Raw genomic sequence first — 14,627 nt, 5'->3', positions numbered from 1 at the left:
ACTTAGTCCTGGACTTACGACCACAATCACACCCAAAATTTCTGTTGCTGAGCAAGACAGTTGTCGTTAAGCTTTGCCCCATTTTACAACTTTTTACATTGGTAAGTGGATCACTGCAGTTAATTTAGTAACACAGTTATTATTATTATTATTACCTTTATTGTCAGGGCACAACATGTGTACAATGAGATTGGCTGAGCCTCCCTTCGTGCACCTCCGCCCCAAATACAACTCACAGTGAGGACAGAAGTCCCTAACCCAGTCCCAATCTTATTATTGTTAAGTGAATCTGGCTTCTTCATTGGCCTTGCTTATCCGAAGGATCACCAGGTGATTATATGAGCCCAGGACGCTGCAACCGACATCACTACCTGCCATTTTGTCCAATTGTCCGGATTTTGATCATGTGACCACGGGGATGTGACAGTGGGTTGTAAGTGAGACAAATGCTCCTAAGTCACTTTTTTCAGTGCCGTTGTGACTTCAAACGGTCACTAAACGAAGTGTCGTACGTCGAGGACCACCCATAATGTGCAGATAGTTGCAGCTTGCAGCATTGATTAGACGTAAGGCCACGGGTGATTATTGGTAGCTGAAGGAAGGGAGTGACATCTACTCGGGCCTGTCATGATGCAAAGGACAGCTGTAGGAGCAAATAATTTATATTTTCTCACAAAAAGAGGAACCGGTACAGCACCACAATTGAACTGTCTTTTTAAGAAAACAGGGAATGCCACGGTGGGATTTAATTTTGTGCGTGATTTTTGAATCAAAGAGCTGCTTTCCAGAACAATTTCCTGCCTTTGAATGGCTGTCCGAACATTAATAGGCTGTTGCTGTGCGTTTCCTTGTCATTGCTAATATTTCTTTGACCAAAACCATTGAAGCAAAGAGAGGCTTCCCCCCCACCCATTTTTTTTTAATTCTTTTACCTTCCTTCATAAAGGAATGGCTCTTCTTTCCTCTCTTGTTTTTTGTTTCCTCTCAAGGTGACGCATATCAAATTGATCACTGAAGGGGTGGGGGGGGAAGAGTCTTTTAAAAATGTAGAATAATTTCTTCCTTTTCCTCCATTTCCTCTTGGCTGGGTATCTCGAGTGTGTGTGTGTGTGTGTGTGTGTGTGTGTGTGTGTGCGTGTGCATGTTGTGTGTCCACACTTTGGTAGAACATCAAATGTTTGGCTCCGTATTATATCAAAGCTCGGTATGAAAAACGGTCCCTGACAGGCCTGCAAATGGTTTAGTTACAAGGCTGCTTGAGCCAGCTCTTATTTGTAAATGACAATTTTCTACAGCAAAATATATGCTTAGACTTCAGTTGTCGAGCTGTGGATGGCAGCCAGGAGAGGAATAATTGAATTTTAATGCCGCTCGGTTTTAAGGTGATTTTATTTAAAAAGGAGCGAATTAAGTCACCGAAAGATGCTTAGGGAAGCGGGTTTGGTGGGGCAGGGAAGAAGGGAAGGGAGATGACATCGCAGCCAACTTTTAATAGCGTTTGAAATTGGATGGTGTTTAATTTGTTCCATGCTCAGTCTGGCTTTCTTTTGTGGGCGAGGCTACTCATTGTAGCCCAAATGCAGTGCAGACCTTAAAAGTTGGAGTTTTGGTTTTTTTTTTTTAATGTGTCTGCATCCAGGCATATGATTCGTCTCTGGCTGCAAAGAGATGCCTGCCAGCATTCCTTAAATCAGTATTTCTTCCTAGAGTGAAAAGAAAAACAGTAATATTTGAGTGATCAGAAGGTTTGAGAGCTTGAGGCTTTATGGGCTATGGATTTTGACTTTTCCCATCAGTCACATGTATGTGTAAAAGTTGGCTCTGATCCTTCTTTTTCTACAGGCCTGTGACCATTAACTCTGAGCAACTTTCTGTAATGAATTGACCCAAGTCTTCTTGCATCTCGAGGCCCCAGAATTGAAGATGCATAACTCCCAAGTGTCCTGTTGATCTGCATAGGGATGGATGGATGGATGGATGGATGGATGGATGGATGGATGGATAAGGGAAATGCTGTCAGCCTAATTTACTTAGACTTCAGTAAGGCATTTGACAAAGTAGACCACTGTCTACTTCTTTGTAAGACAGAACAATGTGGGATAGACAAGACCACCATCAGATGGATTTGAAACTGGCTGACCAGCTGCACCCAGCAGGCAAAATTCGTGGGAAAAACAAAAATCCCTCTTGTTTAATGTAAAAAACTCTGGAAGTTTTTAAGAAGAGATTGGATAACCGTTTGTCTGAAATGGTGTGGAATTTCCTGCTTTAGCAGTGGGTTGGACTAGAAGACCTCCAAAGTCCCTTCCAACTCTGTTATTCTAGTTTGTTCTGTTCTGTTCTGAATGAATGAAAATAGGTAGTCCTCATTTAGCATCTGACCTGCATAGTGACCATTTGTGGTTACAACAATGCTGAACCCTTTGTGACTAGTCCTTGCATTTGCAACCTTCGCAGGAAGGTAAAGCAAAGGAAAAAAATGGAGTAAAATCATAAAATTGGGATGTTTCACTTAGCAATTGCTTCACTTAATGAACATTGCTGGTCCCAAATGTGGTTGCTAAATGAGAACTACCTATACTTGCAAATATACATGCATACCTTCAAATTGCATATGCAACCATAAAAAGATTTGAATTTATCTTGACTAGAAGATCAGTTGTAGGACAGACATGGACCAGTTTCAGCTGTATGTGGTTTTCTGTGTCACTTTTTTCCCCTCTGCCAGCAATGTGTGTTAAGCACATCTGGATATACAATCTTCAAGAGGAAAGGCAGATGCGTTTTGATTCAGAGAGCCAAAGTCGGATGATGGCTACAGCTGCCACTTGGGTACCCTCGTGTTTGTGGGTGGGATGTGTTGCAATTTCCTCGGCTTTCAAAAATTGATAAGTATCTGGGTTTTACCTGTATCTGCCAGGAACTTACAACTTCCTTCTAATAAACAATTTTCTTCTGCAACATCTTGGTTATGTCAGCAACTTTCTGATAAATGTGTTTCCATTTTCCTTGGCTTTGTTGTCAATTCTTTCTCCTTTGCTCCAAAGTAGAATATAGAACTGAGCATATGTAGAGAGAGAGAAAAAATCTGAAATTCAGCCGAAGATGTTGCTTTAATAACTATGTCTTTACCTTATATGGAGACTAAAACATATGAAGAACGGTTGCAGGAACTGGGCATGGCTAATCTAGTGAAGAGAAGGGCCAGGGGAAACCTGATAGCAGTCTTCCAATATTTGAGGGGCTACCACAGAGAGGAAGGGGTCAATCTATTTTCTAAAGCACCCAAAGGCCAGACAAGGAATAATGGATGGAAACTGAGCAAAGGAGAGATTCAACCTCGAAATAAGGAGAAATTTTCTGACAGTGAGCACAATCAACCCATGGAACAGCTTTTGCCCTCGGAAGTTGTGGGAGCATCATCACTTGAGATTTTCAAGAAGAGATTGGACTGCCATTTGTCAGAAATGGTGTAGGGTCTCCTGCTTGGGTGGGGGGTTGGACTAGATGATCTACAAGGTCCTTCCAATTCTGTTTATCTGTTATCTGTTATCTACTGTTGAAAAATACAGGCAGTTCTTGACTTGCTTATTGATTGTTTGAAGTTACGACCTACAGGAAAAAAAGTGAGCCACAACTTGGTTTAAGAGTTATTGGTGGTCATTAACCTATGATAGTTCATTTAGTGACTGTTCAAAGTTACAACAGCATTGAAAATAGTGACTTACAAGCTATTTTTCACACGACCGTTGCAGCATCCCCATGGTTCTGTAATCAAAATTCAGATGCTTGGCACCTGACTCATATTTATGGCGATTCCCATGTCCTGGGGTTATTTGAGCACCTTTCATGACCTTCTGACAAGCAAAGTCAATGGGGAAAGTCAGATTTACTTAACAAAAGGTATTACTAACTTAACACCTGCAGTGATCCACTTAACAACTCTGACAAGTAATGTTGTAAAATGGGGCAAAATTCATTTAACAAATGTTTTGCTTAACTACAAAATTTGGGACTCAATTGTGGTCCTAATTTGAGGACTGCCTGTATCTTGTGTGTGATTCATCTCTTGAATCAACTGGAAATAGGATTGCATCTTTAGTGGTTAACCATTTTGTTAACTTTATGAAATCTATAAAACTTTGCATTAAAATACCCAGCATAGAAGACAACATACGCTTTAAGGTCATGCATATCCATTTTTATGATATAACTGTCACCATTTTGGAAAAGACAATCACTTTTATATGAGAATCTCTGTTGAGATGGTTCATATTACCTGCCATCTCAAAGGGGTTTTTTCAGGAGGCAACTGGATTTTCTTGTTTTTTTTCTTTTGAAGAAGTTTCAGTTCTCATCCAAAAATTTTCTTCAGCTCTGACAGGATGGTGGGGAATGGAAGGATTTATACTCCTTGCAGACAGGTGGTCATTTGCATTTTTTTTTAGAGAGTCATTGAGGCTGCTTGGAGGTTTGTCTGCATCTTCAGGGTCACCTGAGTGTAGTGCAAATGGGTGTGGAGTCTTGTTAGCGGCAGGAGGTTTTCTGCCCTGTGTCCCTTCACTGTTGAAGACAGGCGCAGGTTGTTGGGGATGAGTCTGTGTTGTCTGCATTTTGGCCAGAGCTGAAGAAGCTTCTTGGATGAGAAGAGAAACATCTTCAAAAGTAAAAACAAGAAATAGGGCAGAAAACACCCTGCAGCCAAAAAGGCTCCACACCCATTTGCACTACTCAGGTGACCATGAGGACAGAGATAAATCTCCAAGTGGCCTCAAGGACTCTCTGAAAGAATGCAAATGACCAGCTGTCTGCAAGGAATATAGATCCTTTCCCTCCTCACAATCCTGTCAGAGCCGAAGAATCTTCTTGGATGAGAAGTGAAATGTCTTCAAAAGGGAAAAAAAAACCAAGAAAGTCCAGTTGCCTCTTGAAAAAGCTCCTTTGGGACAACCATGACCTGGATGACTGAGAAACTCCTTAGAAGATTATCTACAATCTAGTGGATACTTGTATTCAAACATGAATACATACTGAATCATTGCCTGGTTTAATCAAGCATAGATTTGGGGTTATTTGTTTACTTGTTAGTGTATTGATTAATTTTTCTAATTGATGGATTGCAGATCTGGCCTGTTCTAATTCAGAACCACTGTAATTTGGAATCTCAGCTGTCTTAAAATGTGTTATGTTATCCTTTGGGAAATGGTCTCACAGGAACAATTCGTAATTTGTTTGTCAATGAATTATGAGATACTTTCCTCTTTCAAATGCACACGTGTGGTGCCCAATTGCAATTTGCCTGTAAAGAGGAAGGAAATAAATCTTAAAAGATGTAAAAAGTGAGGCAACCATTCTTTCTTTTATGTCCCTCCCTAATGATTGCAAAGGAAACAGGTGGGTTATCATACCTCTATTTTGGGGGAGTTGTAAATTTCTGGAGACTTAATGCGCAGTTGATTACAGGTGAGAGGGTTGAAAAAGTGTCTCTGTAGACCCTCCACATTTGGTAGGGAAGGATTCTTTTTGGACTTTGAGAACAGAATGTGATCTATGGCTAAAATGGCATCAGGAGGCAAGGTGTGGCTCTGGAAAGCTATCCCAGGAAAGATTATTATTCAGACAACCCCCTGCCTAAATACAAATTAGAGTCATAAATTGAGCCTGTAATTTTGGTCGTAAGTCATGATGGTCATAAAGCCATCACCATGTGACCATGCCCGATTTTATGACCTTTTTTGCAGTGGTCCTTAAGCAAATGCTGCATTAAGTGAATGCCACAGTCATTAAGCAAACCCATTTTCATTCTGGAGTGGGTTTTGCCAGAAAACAAAAATTAATACTATTTACTAAAGCCAGTTTGAGCTAGTGGTTAAGGCACCAGACTGGAAAGCGGGAGTCTGGGAGTTCTAGTCCCACCTTAGGCATGAAAGCCAGTTGGGTGACTTTGGGCCAATCACCAGGAGGCGGTGAGTTCTAGTTCCGCCTTAGCCATGAAAACCAGCTAGATGACTATCTCTCAATCCAACCCACCTCACATGTTTATTGTAAAGAAAATAGGAAGAAGGTGTGTTGGATATGTTCACTGCCTTGAGTTGTTCATAAAATAATAAAGGCGGGATACAAACAAGTAAAATAATAAAATACAGTACAACAAAAAATGAAAATGGGGCGTTAAAAATGACTGTAAACGAGGCCCATTGCAAAGCACTCAAAATGCAATTATGTGTTTGTGTTTGTGTGTGTGATGTTGAACTTCGGGTCATAAATCCTCTTTTCAGAGTCCATAGTAACTTTGAACAGTTGCTAAGTAACTAGTCATAAGTCGAGGACCAGCTGTAGTAGTCCTTTATAGACTTTCCAATTGAAGCGAGCCACTGGCTCTTCTATGTGGAAGAAATCAGTTCTGTAGTTCCCAAAGGCATTTCTGATTGTTGTCTCAGCATCTTCCGTGGATTTTAGTATTGAGTTCCAGAATGTATCAAGCACGTAGGGCTCCAAAGGGTCGGTTTTGGCAAGTCTCGAGAGACGCGTCTACCAGAGAACTGGTCAAAGGAGTGATGTTGTTGCCATTGGAATCCAGGTTACATTCTTAATCTTATGGTAAGAGTCAAACGCATGGAAGCTGAATATGGTAGAGAACCAACCTAGAACTAAACCAACCTAGAACCATTAATCAATGGAATGACTCGATTCCAGAAGTTGTGGCTGCTCCATCACTGGAGTTTTTAAGAAGAGATTGGACAAACCGTTTGTCTCAAGTGGTATAGGGTTTCCTGCTTGAGCAGAGGGTTGGACTAGAAGACCTCCAAGGTCCCTTCCAACTCTGTTATTCTCTTTAGGGTGCTCATCATTTACCAGCTGGAATAGAATAGAATTATTTATTAGCCAAGTGTGACTGGACACCCAAGGAATTTGTCTTGGTGCAAATGCTCTCAGTGTACATAAAGGAAAAGATACATCCATCAAGAGTCAAGAATTCTCAGGTACAACACTTAATGATAGTCACAGGGTACAATAAGCAATCAAATCCTACTAGGAAACAATCAATATAGATCGTAGAGTATATGAATGAAGTTTTAGTATGGGTGGAATCTTTTTGTGGATTAAACACATTGAGAGCCTTTGTTCACAAGTGGATAAAATTGCTAACATGTCTTCGGTACACTAACCAAAGGGTGAGAAAGGCTCCCCCAAGGCCTAGCCCCAAACCAGTTGTTTGTGCACCATTCAAGTTTTCCAAGGGCACCAAGGGCGCTTCCTGTCCAGTGGTATAGACCTGGGAGTCCTCCTTAGTTGAAGACTGGAAAGTTCTTTGCCGGAGTATCATCCATTCAAGCTAAAATCTTCTAGCAATAGTCGTGTTTCCAGGCATAAGAATAATGTTTTCATTGTCAGCTTCGCCTCCTGCTTGCTTCGTACCTCCCACTCCAAACTGGCTAAGCCACAATTGAGACACTCTCACAAAAGCTACTTTTTAATTGATCCTCAGAGAGTAAAGGAGCACTCCTTCACGCAGTGCAAGTCACAACACATTTGCCGCTGTGACCAAAAGACACTCCAGGTTGCTTTCAACACCATTTAAGGTTTTCCTGCAAACCTTGAACGATTTGGGCCATTGTTCTTTCTACTCAGCCCTGTGCTTGGCCCGCCCCTCCTCTTAGAAATCCTTTGAAAGCCAAAAGGGTTTGGGCACAGGTGTAGAGGGGTGTGCGTGTCTCTGTGTGTGTGATCTCCATGCTAGAGATTTAAGTCTGCTTCTGTGCAGAGCAATATTTCAGAAATGTCTAAAATAGTATCCCTCAGATCCTTGCACACCTGTCAGACTGCACCTTCTGCAGTCATAGCCAGGGTAGTCCTCCCACTTGCAACAGATCTGTTTAGTGTCCATTTGGATTTAACAACGGCACTGAAAAAAGGTGGCTTAGGACCGTTATTCACACTTGTGACCATTGCAGCAATCCCACAGTAACGTGATCAAAATCCAGACGCTTGGCAACTGGCTCATATTTAGGACAGTTGCAGTGTTCAGGGATCATGTGATCTCCTTTTGCAACCTCCTCGTGAGGAAAGCCAATGGTGAAGCTGATTCACTGAACAACTGGAGGGATTCGCTTAACAACGATGGCTAGAAAGGTCGTAAGGTATTGCCAGCGTGATGGAAGCTGTGGATTTTTTCAGGGTGGGGGGATGTAATGACAGCTGTAAATGGCCTTGGGAAACAGGAGGAAGAGCCACAGACTAGACCAGGGGTCTCCAACCTTGGCAACTTTAAGACTTGTGAACTTCAGCTCCCAGAATTCTTCCGCCAGCTTGCTGGCTTAGGAATTCTGGGAGTTGAAGTCCACAAGTCTTACAGTTGCCAAGGTTGGAGATCCCTGGACTAGACCACATTCAGATAAGAGGCAGTTGAGTCTTCAGAAGGAACGGGGGCATGGCAGACACCTCAGAAGGGACCCTCCCTAGTTGCTTAGACTGTAAAGGTGAGTGGAGAGAGAGAGGTGTACTTTCAGTCTTGCAAGATTCTGTTAAGGTAACCTTACAATAAAGATAGAGCTAGTATTTGGGGGGTTGCTTCTTGTTTGGATGTCCCCACAAGGTAGCCAAGGATTGCTGTTCTAGACCCTGGGGAGAGAGCACAGCCTCTGCCCTCAAAACAAGGAAACCCCCTACAACTATACTCTTAAGGCAAGGCGTTCCTCATAGGTTCTTGTCAATTGTAGCTTAAGTTCCCCTCCCCGCTTTAACCATTCTTCAGAATTTTTTTATTTTAAAAACCAATAAAGGAGAATATTTGTAGCTCAGGGTTGACAGGAGGAATCCTTGGTGCTTTGTGAGCTTGGTTGTTTTCTTGCAGACATTTCCTTACCCAAACTAGGTAATGTATGCTGGTTACCTAGTTTGGATAATGAAATGCCTCTTTTTTTTTTTTTTAGCCTCCATTTTTCATCTGTTTTTATTGCCTGTGGTGTCGTGAACTTCATCATTCCAAAAAGAGAGACATTGAAAGAGCGCCACAATTTTTTCATTTTTTTTATTTTTGGCCTCAGGTTAATACTTTATAAATATTAGTTCCTTGCAAATTCTTTGCCATCAGGAAACCGCCTTCCCTACGTGCTTTCTAGGTTTCTGAGACCTGCAAAAAATAATAATAATTGTCCTTATGCTGTATGCCTCTTAGGTTCCACTTGGAGGCTGTATCCCAGGGCTATTTTGCAGGCCCAAATTGATCAAATACTGCACTTTGAGTATTCTGAACGTGTTAGAGGATTATGAGACAGTAAAATGAGAATTAGGATGTAACTGCTCACTTCCTATATTTCTTCTCCTTTGTGGCTGGTGCAGGAGAATTGGCAGCAGGTTTGGTGGAAGTATCCCTTTGATTAGGTTAACAACTGCAACCAGAAAAGCAATCCTCCAAGCAGAAAAATAGTACCGGGGGTCCTTGACTTACGATGGGTTGCTTAGCGACCTTTCGAAGTTAGATTGGACCTACTAACAACTCAGATTTGAAGTTCCAATGATTACCCCCTTGGTTATGTGACTGAACTTCGGGTGGGCACGGGAACTGGGGCACATTTACAACCCTTTGCAGCATCCCACGGTCATGTGCAGTGGTGGTATGCTACCGGTTCAGCCCTCTTCAGCTGAACCAGTGGTAAAAATCACGACTGATTCAGCCGAACTGGTAGTTTTTTTAAAAAAAGGCTCTGATCAGCTGACAGGAGGGGAAAAAAAGCTTCCGACAATCAACTGAGAGGATAAAAGACTGAAAAGCGCATGGGGGGTCGTTCCTAGCTTTTCGTTTCTTCATCCTCTCAGCTGATTGGCTTGTTAGGGATGTGCGTTTTAGGGATGCGCACGTGCGCGATCACCCACCAAACCGGTAGCGACTAAGGTAGGATCTCACTACTGGTCATATGGCCACATTATATGATAGTTTTGTCGAAAACTGGCATTTACTTTTCGATTTGCCGAAAACTGCATCCACGTTGGTTCACTTAATAAGTACAAAGCTCAATGAAATGACCGCTGCGAAAAAAAAGCTTGCAAAATCAGGTGAAATCACTTGATTGACCTGTTCTACAACCATCAGGGCTTATGACCATGGTAGGCAGCTCCATTAGGGTCGTAAGTCAAGGGCTATCTGTCGGGGAAGGATTGGCACCTTTTTCCTTGTTCTAGTTTTCTGCTTGACATGCTTCCCACTTTGACCTTCCATTCTTCTGCCAAGCATGGGAAATCAGGAGTCAAGGCGGTTCAAATTAATACAGGTTTATTGCATACTAATGCTGTCTACAAGAATCTGAACTACTTACAGTCAAAATAGATTGGTGGTAGATAAGGGTCAATGGAATTAAAGGTGGGCTGGATTTAAGTATCTTGTGGGTGCAAAGGGACTCGAGACTTATGATGTGTTTGACTCTTCCCTCAGGCTCAGCCTGATCATCCCCTATATCCTTCTTGCGATCTGAAAGCGCATACTATAATTTAGTCCCACCGTTGCACATAAACCAGGTGCATTCATCTGCAAATCTCATAGGCCTTGAATTTATCTGAAATTGTAGTAGAGTTCACTTGGAGAGCAAAGGCTAGAGTAGGGTCGTGGTATACATATGAGAGGGGGAAGGCTGCCTGCAAAATAGTCAGCACCCAGGCTGCTGTTGCCCTGTCCCTTTAAGACCTCTCCCTCACCAGCAGAGCAACTGGTGGCTATAAAGGCTGAGCAGAAAGGCAGCTGGGTGTAGTGGCGATGGAGTGTGAGGGCAGGTGGCTTATGAAAATAAAGCCTGAAGCACCCTAAGGCAGAAATCTCCAACTTGGCAATCTTAAGACTTGTGGAATTCAACTCCCAGAATTCCTCAGCCACAGTGTTGAAGTCCACCAATCTTAAAAGTTGCCCAGGCCAACAGAAAGAGATACTGTTCTCTCACAGTACAACTCACAAGTAGCAGTAGTGGAGCAGCAGCAGCAGCAGGAGCTGTAGTAAAACTGGGGGAGACTGGAGTAGTGAGCAGTGAGTACTACTCTTGGTGTGCTTACGTCTAGTTTAATGGAAAGAAAGATTAGGGGTGTGTGTGCGTGATATGATAGCAGTCTTCCAGTATCTAAGAGGCTGCCCCAAAGAAGAGGGAGTCAAACTATTCTCCGAAGCACCTGAGGGCAGGACAAGAAGCAGTGGGTGGAAACCTATCAAAGAAAAAAACCCAAACTAGAACTAAGGAGAAATTTCTGAGAGTAAGAACAATTAATCCAGCAGGATGGCTTGCTTCCAAAGTTGTGGGTGCTCCATCACTGAAGGTTTATCAGAAGAGATTAGATAGACATTTATCTGGAATGGTATAGGGTCTCAGGCTTGAGCAGGAGGTTGGACTAGAAGATCTCCAAGGTCCCTTCCAACCATTACGTTGTTCTGCATTCTGTATTCTGGTTGTGTGTTCGTTGCCTAGAGATCCGTGGGGTTTTGGAGCCCATTGAGCTGGATGTCCTGAAAAGAACCTGTGAGAGCGTAGTAATGCAACTTTTTGTCCCCATTTTGCACAGAGTTGACCAACCTTTTGCCAAAGATGCAATAGCTAGTGTATCAAACATGGATTGGGGACTGGGGTGCGGATCCCTGTTTAATCAAGAAACTGCAAGCCAGATTCAAATGTACTTCATTAGCATAAGATGATGAGGGGGAACAAATATGGCTTACGATTGCCTGAGGTGCATGGTGTAATTACATCACGAGCTTCTGTGGATGTCAGTAAATACAACAACAAAGAATTGTCACAACCCATCTCTGGAGATAGAAGTCCGTTCTCATATGTTTTCTACATTTACAGTTGCCTAGTGTTATGATGGGGCAGCTTCTGAAGGGTTTTTCCTCACCTTCAAGTTAAAATGATTGGATACGTTTGGGTTATGAATGGGGTCTTCCCAACTTGACCCTATCCACACAGGATTGGCTCTAAGAGGATCTAAGTGCATTAAAATGCATTTTGTTTAGTTCCAGGTATCTGAAGTCCAGAAATGTTACTTGTCGCATATCATCCTGACCATCACGGGAGACTTAGTTTGAACTTGCTTGTGGTCACGCTACAAGCCATGTTGAACTGGGGTCTGGGAGGCATGCCAACGAAACTGCTTCAGAATGAAAACCTGTATTAAAAGGAAATGGGCAACGGGATTGGAATGCCCAAATCTTACCATCAAAGACTGTTAACCAAGTAGCATCTCTTTGAATTGAATTGAACGTCCTAAATCAAAGGAGGGCAACGGGCACCGTTAGGACCTGTGGTCTTTAGCACTCAGAATTCCTGAGCTAGCTACGCCGGCTGGCTTAGGAATTTTGGGAATTGAAGCCCACAGGTCATAATGGGTCCATAGTTGCCCATTCCTGTCCTATATATTCCTTTTCAGCAGAGGAGATGAATTGTTGTTAATGGGATTAAGCATAGCCTTGGAAAAATATACCTGTGGCAGACCTTGTGCTGGGATAATCTGGAATAATACTCTTTTCCCCTCTTTTTAAACTTTTTTTTACAGATGGTCACAAGAACAAAGAAAATATTTGTAGGTGGATTATCGGCTAACACGGTAGTGGAAGACGTAAAGCAGTACTTTGAACAGTTTGGCAAGGTAAGGTCTGATGTGGTTGAACACAGCACTCTTCTTTTTTTTTTTAATGACTTTTTATGACCTCGACTCCTCTGCAGCTTGTTCTCTCAGAATTAATTTGTGTATCTCTGTGAATGTCTGTGGGTTAAGATGTGCCCACATTAAGAATACCAATGTGATCATTTCTCCTGATTTAAGATTCTTATGTCAGCGGCCTTAGTGGTAAAGTGGGCATTTGCCCATAGAGATGTGTATATATGCACGCCCTGCATTAAACTGGTGCTTTGCTGCCTGTTTCTCAGTCTTGACTCCGACCGTCTGAAACTTAGCACACAACTCTGCCCTCTGCAAATACCAAACGTCTCTACCTGTTGAACTTTTCTAGCTTTTATCCTTGTGAAGTTAGTGACTTAAGTACATCACCGGCATGGTCGATGGCTGCAAATTACACTTAGGGTATGCTTGGTTTTGGTATTCTGTATATAGAATTGAATTTCCTTCTGTGGTGTTTCTTTCAAGAGATAGATATTGCACTGCATGTCAGACAGATGGACAGGCATACGTATCTCCTAGCATCCTATTGTTTCACTAGCTCCATTGGAGAAGCTGTTCCTCAGAGAAATCTAATATTTCTTCTTTTTTGGGATCTTATCCAACAAACCTCAGGTTCAACTGATAAGGCTGCATAGGTTATGCTGCAACCTTTTTCTTCTTTTATTTTTAAGGCGTGCAACAGCTGCTGATAAAACAGTATAATGATATCTTGATGCCCTGTCCCTTTCGAACAGTTCTAACAAAACCCATAACAATAAGAGGCCAGTCAACTGGCATTTCTCCAGCTTTTGTCCACTTGGGTTGGAGTCCTTCTCCATGTTTGTCAGAGGTGATGGATCTCAAGGCTGCTGTCTTTTGCCAAAGATCCTCTCTGCCAATGTAACAGAAGAACAATTGTCTGTGTGCCAAAAGTTGGAGACCACATCGATAGCTGTTTTTTTCTCAGTCGGTAACTTTAAGATCTGTAGACTTCAACTCTCAAGAAAATCTGGCTGGGAATCCTAGGAGTTGAAGTCCACACATCTTAAAAGTTGCCAAGTTTGAAGAACGCTGGTCTACATGATATCTCTCCCAATTTGGCCCTTCAGGTTTTCCATAGATGCACCCGCATTGTTTCTGTAACTGAGTCCCTCCTCCTGTCTGCTAGTTCTACTCCTTTTTCTATATTTGACAGCAGGATAGATTTCTGCAAAGAAATTGTATTTTTTATATTTCATCATGGTTTTGGCATGGCTCATGTTAAGTGCATTGGGGCTTGTGCAGGAAATTTGTTGCAATATTTTGCTCCATATCATTGGAATGGTACGGTGGTATCATTTTGGATGAATGGTGTTGAACCACCCTTGATTTCAAGTACCTCCCCCGCTCCCCCAAAAGGAAGGGAGGAATATCAACATGACTAAGGACCACTTCATTCTAGGAATATTAACTTACAGGTAGTCCTAGACTTACAACCATAATTGGAACCAAAATTTCTGTTGCCAAACCAAGTGGGATAAATGAGTTTCACTTGAGTTTATGATCTTTTTTTGGCCACGGTTCTTAAGCAAATCCAGCTTTCCCCATTGACTTTGCCTGTTGGAAGCCAGCTAGGAAGTCACAAATGGTGATCCCATGACCCTAGGACACTGCAACATTTAAATACATGCTGGTTATCAAGCACCCAAATTTTGGTCCTGTGTCCATGATCATGGGCTGTAACAACTAAGTGAATGGTATAGGTCAAAGTTACAACACTGAAAAAAGTGACTTGTGTGGTTGTATCATATATATATATATATATATGTATCATATATATATGATACAACCACACAAGTCACTTTTTTCAGTGTTGTAACTTTGAATGGTTCCGGAAAAGAAAGTTGTAAGTCAAGGACTACCTGCACTAAAGTTTTGTCAGTTATGAGTTGGTCAGTACCTGTTTACACGGAAGTGCCATCAGTCCTGCCTTAGACTTTCCAGTCTGCAGTTTT

The 14,627-nt window shown here is 42.2% G+C and overlaps 1 protein-coding gene across 21 annotated transcripts in view; it reads left to right on the top strand.

Moving 5' to 3' along the window:
- Nucleotides 1-14,627, top strand: part of MSI2 (musashi RNA binding protein 2) — a 568,377-nt gene that overhangs the window by 164,131 nt on the left and 389,619 nt on the right. For 20 of the 21 annotated variants that reach the window (XM_026710316.2, XM_087925665.1, XM_087925606.1 and 17 more), the window contains exon 6: nt 12,529-12,621. The exons of the other annotated variant lie outside the window; for it this stretch is intronic. In XM_026710316.2, the coding sequence (XP_026566101.1) occupies nt 12,529-12,621 (93 nt within the window). The remainder of the gene's footprint in view (nt 1-12,528; nt 12,622-14,627) is intronic. 21 annotated transcript variants of the gene reach the window in all.

The sequence above is a fragment of the Pseudonaja textilis genome, chromosome 1 (assembly GCF_049901715.1).
Source record: "Pseudonaja textilis isolate UNSWEBS1 chromosome 1, rPseTex1.2, whole genome shotgun sequence".
NCBI classification, from domain to species: Eukaryota; Metazoa; Chordata; class Lepidosauria; order Squamata; family Elapidae; genus Pseudonaja; species Pseudonaja textilis.
This window is presented reverse-complemented; position numbering and strand designations above follow the sequence as displayed.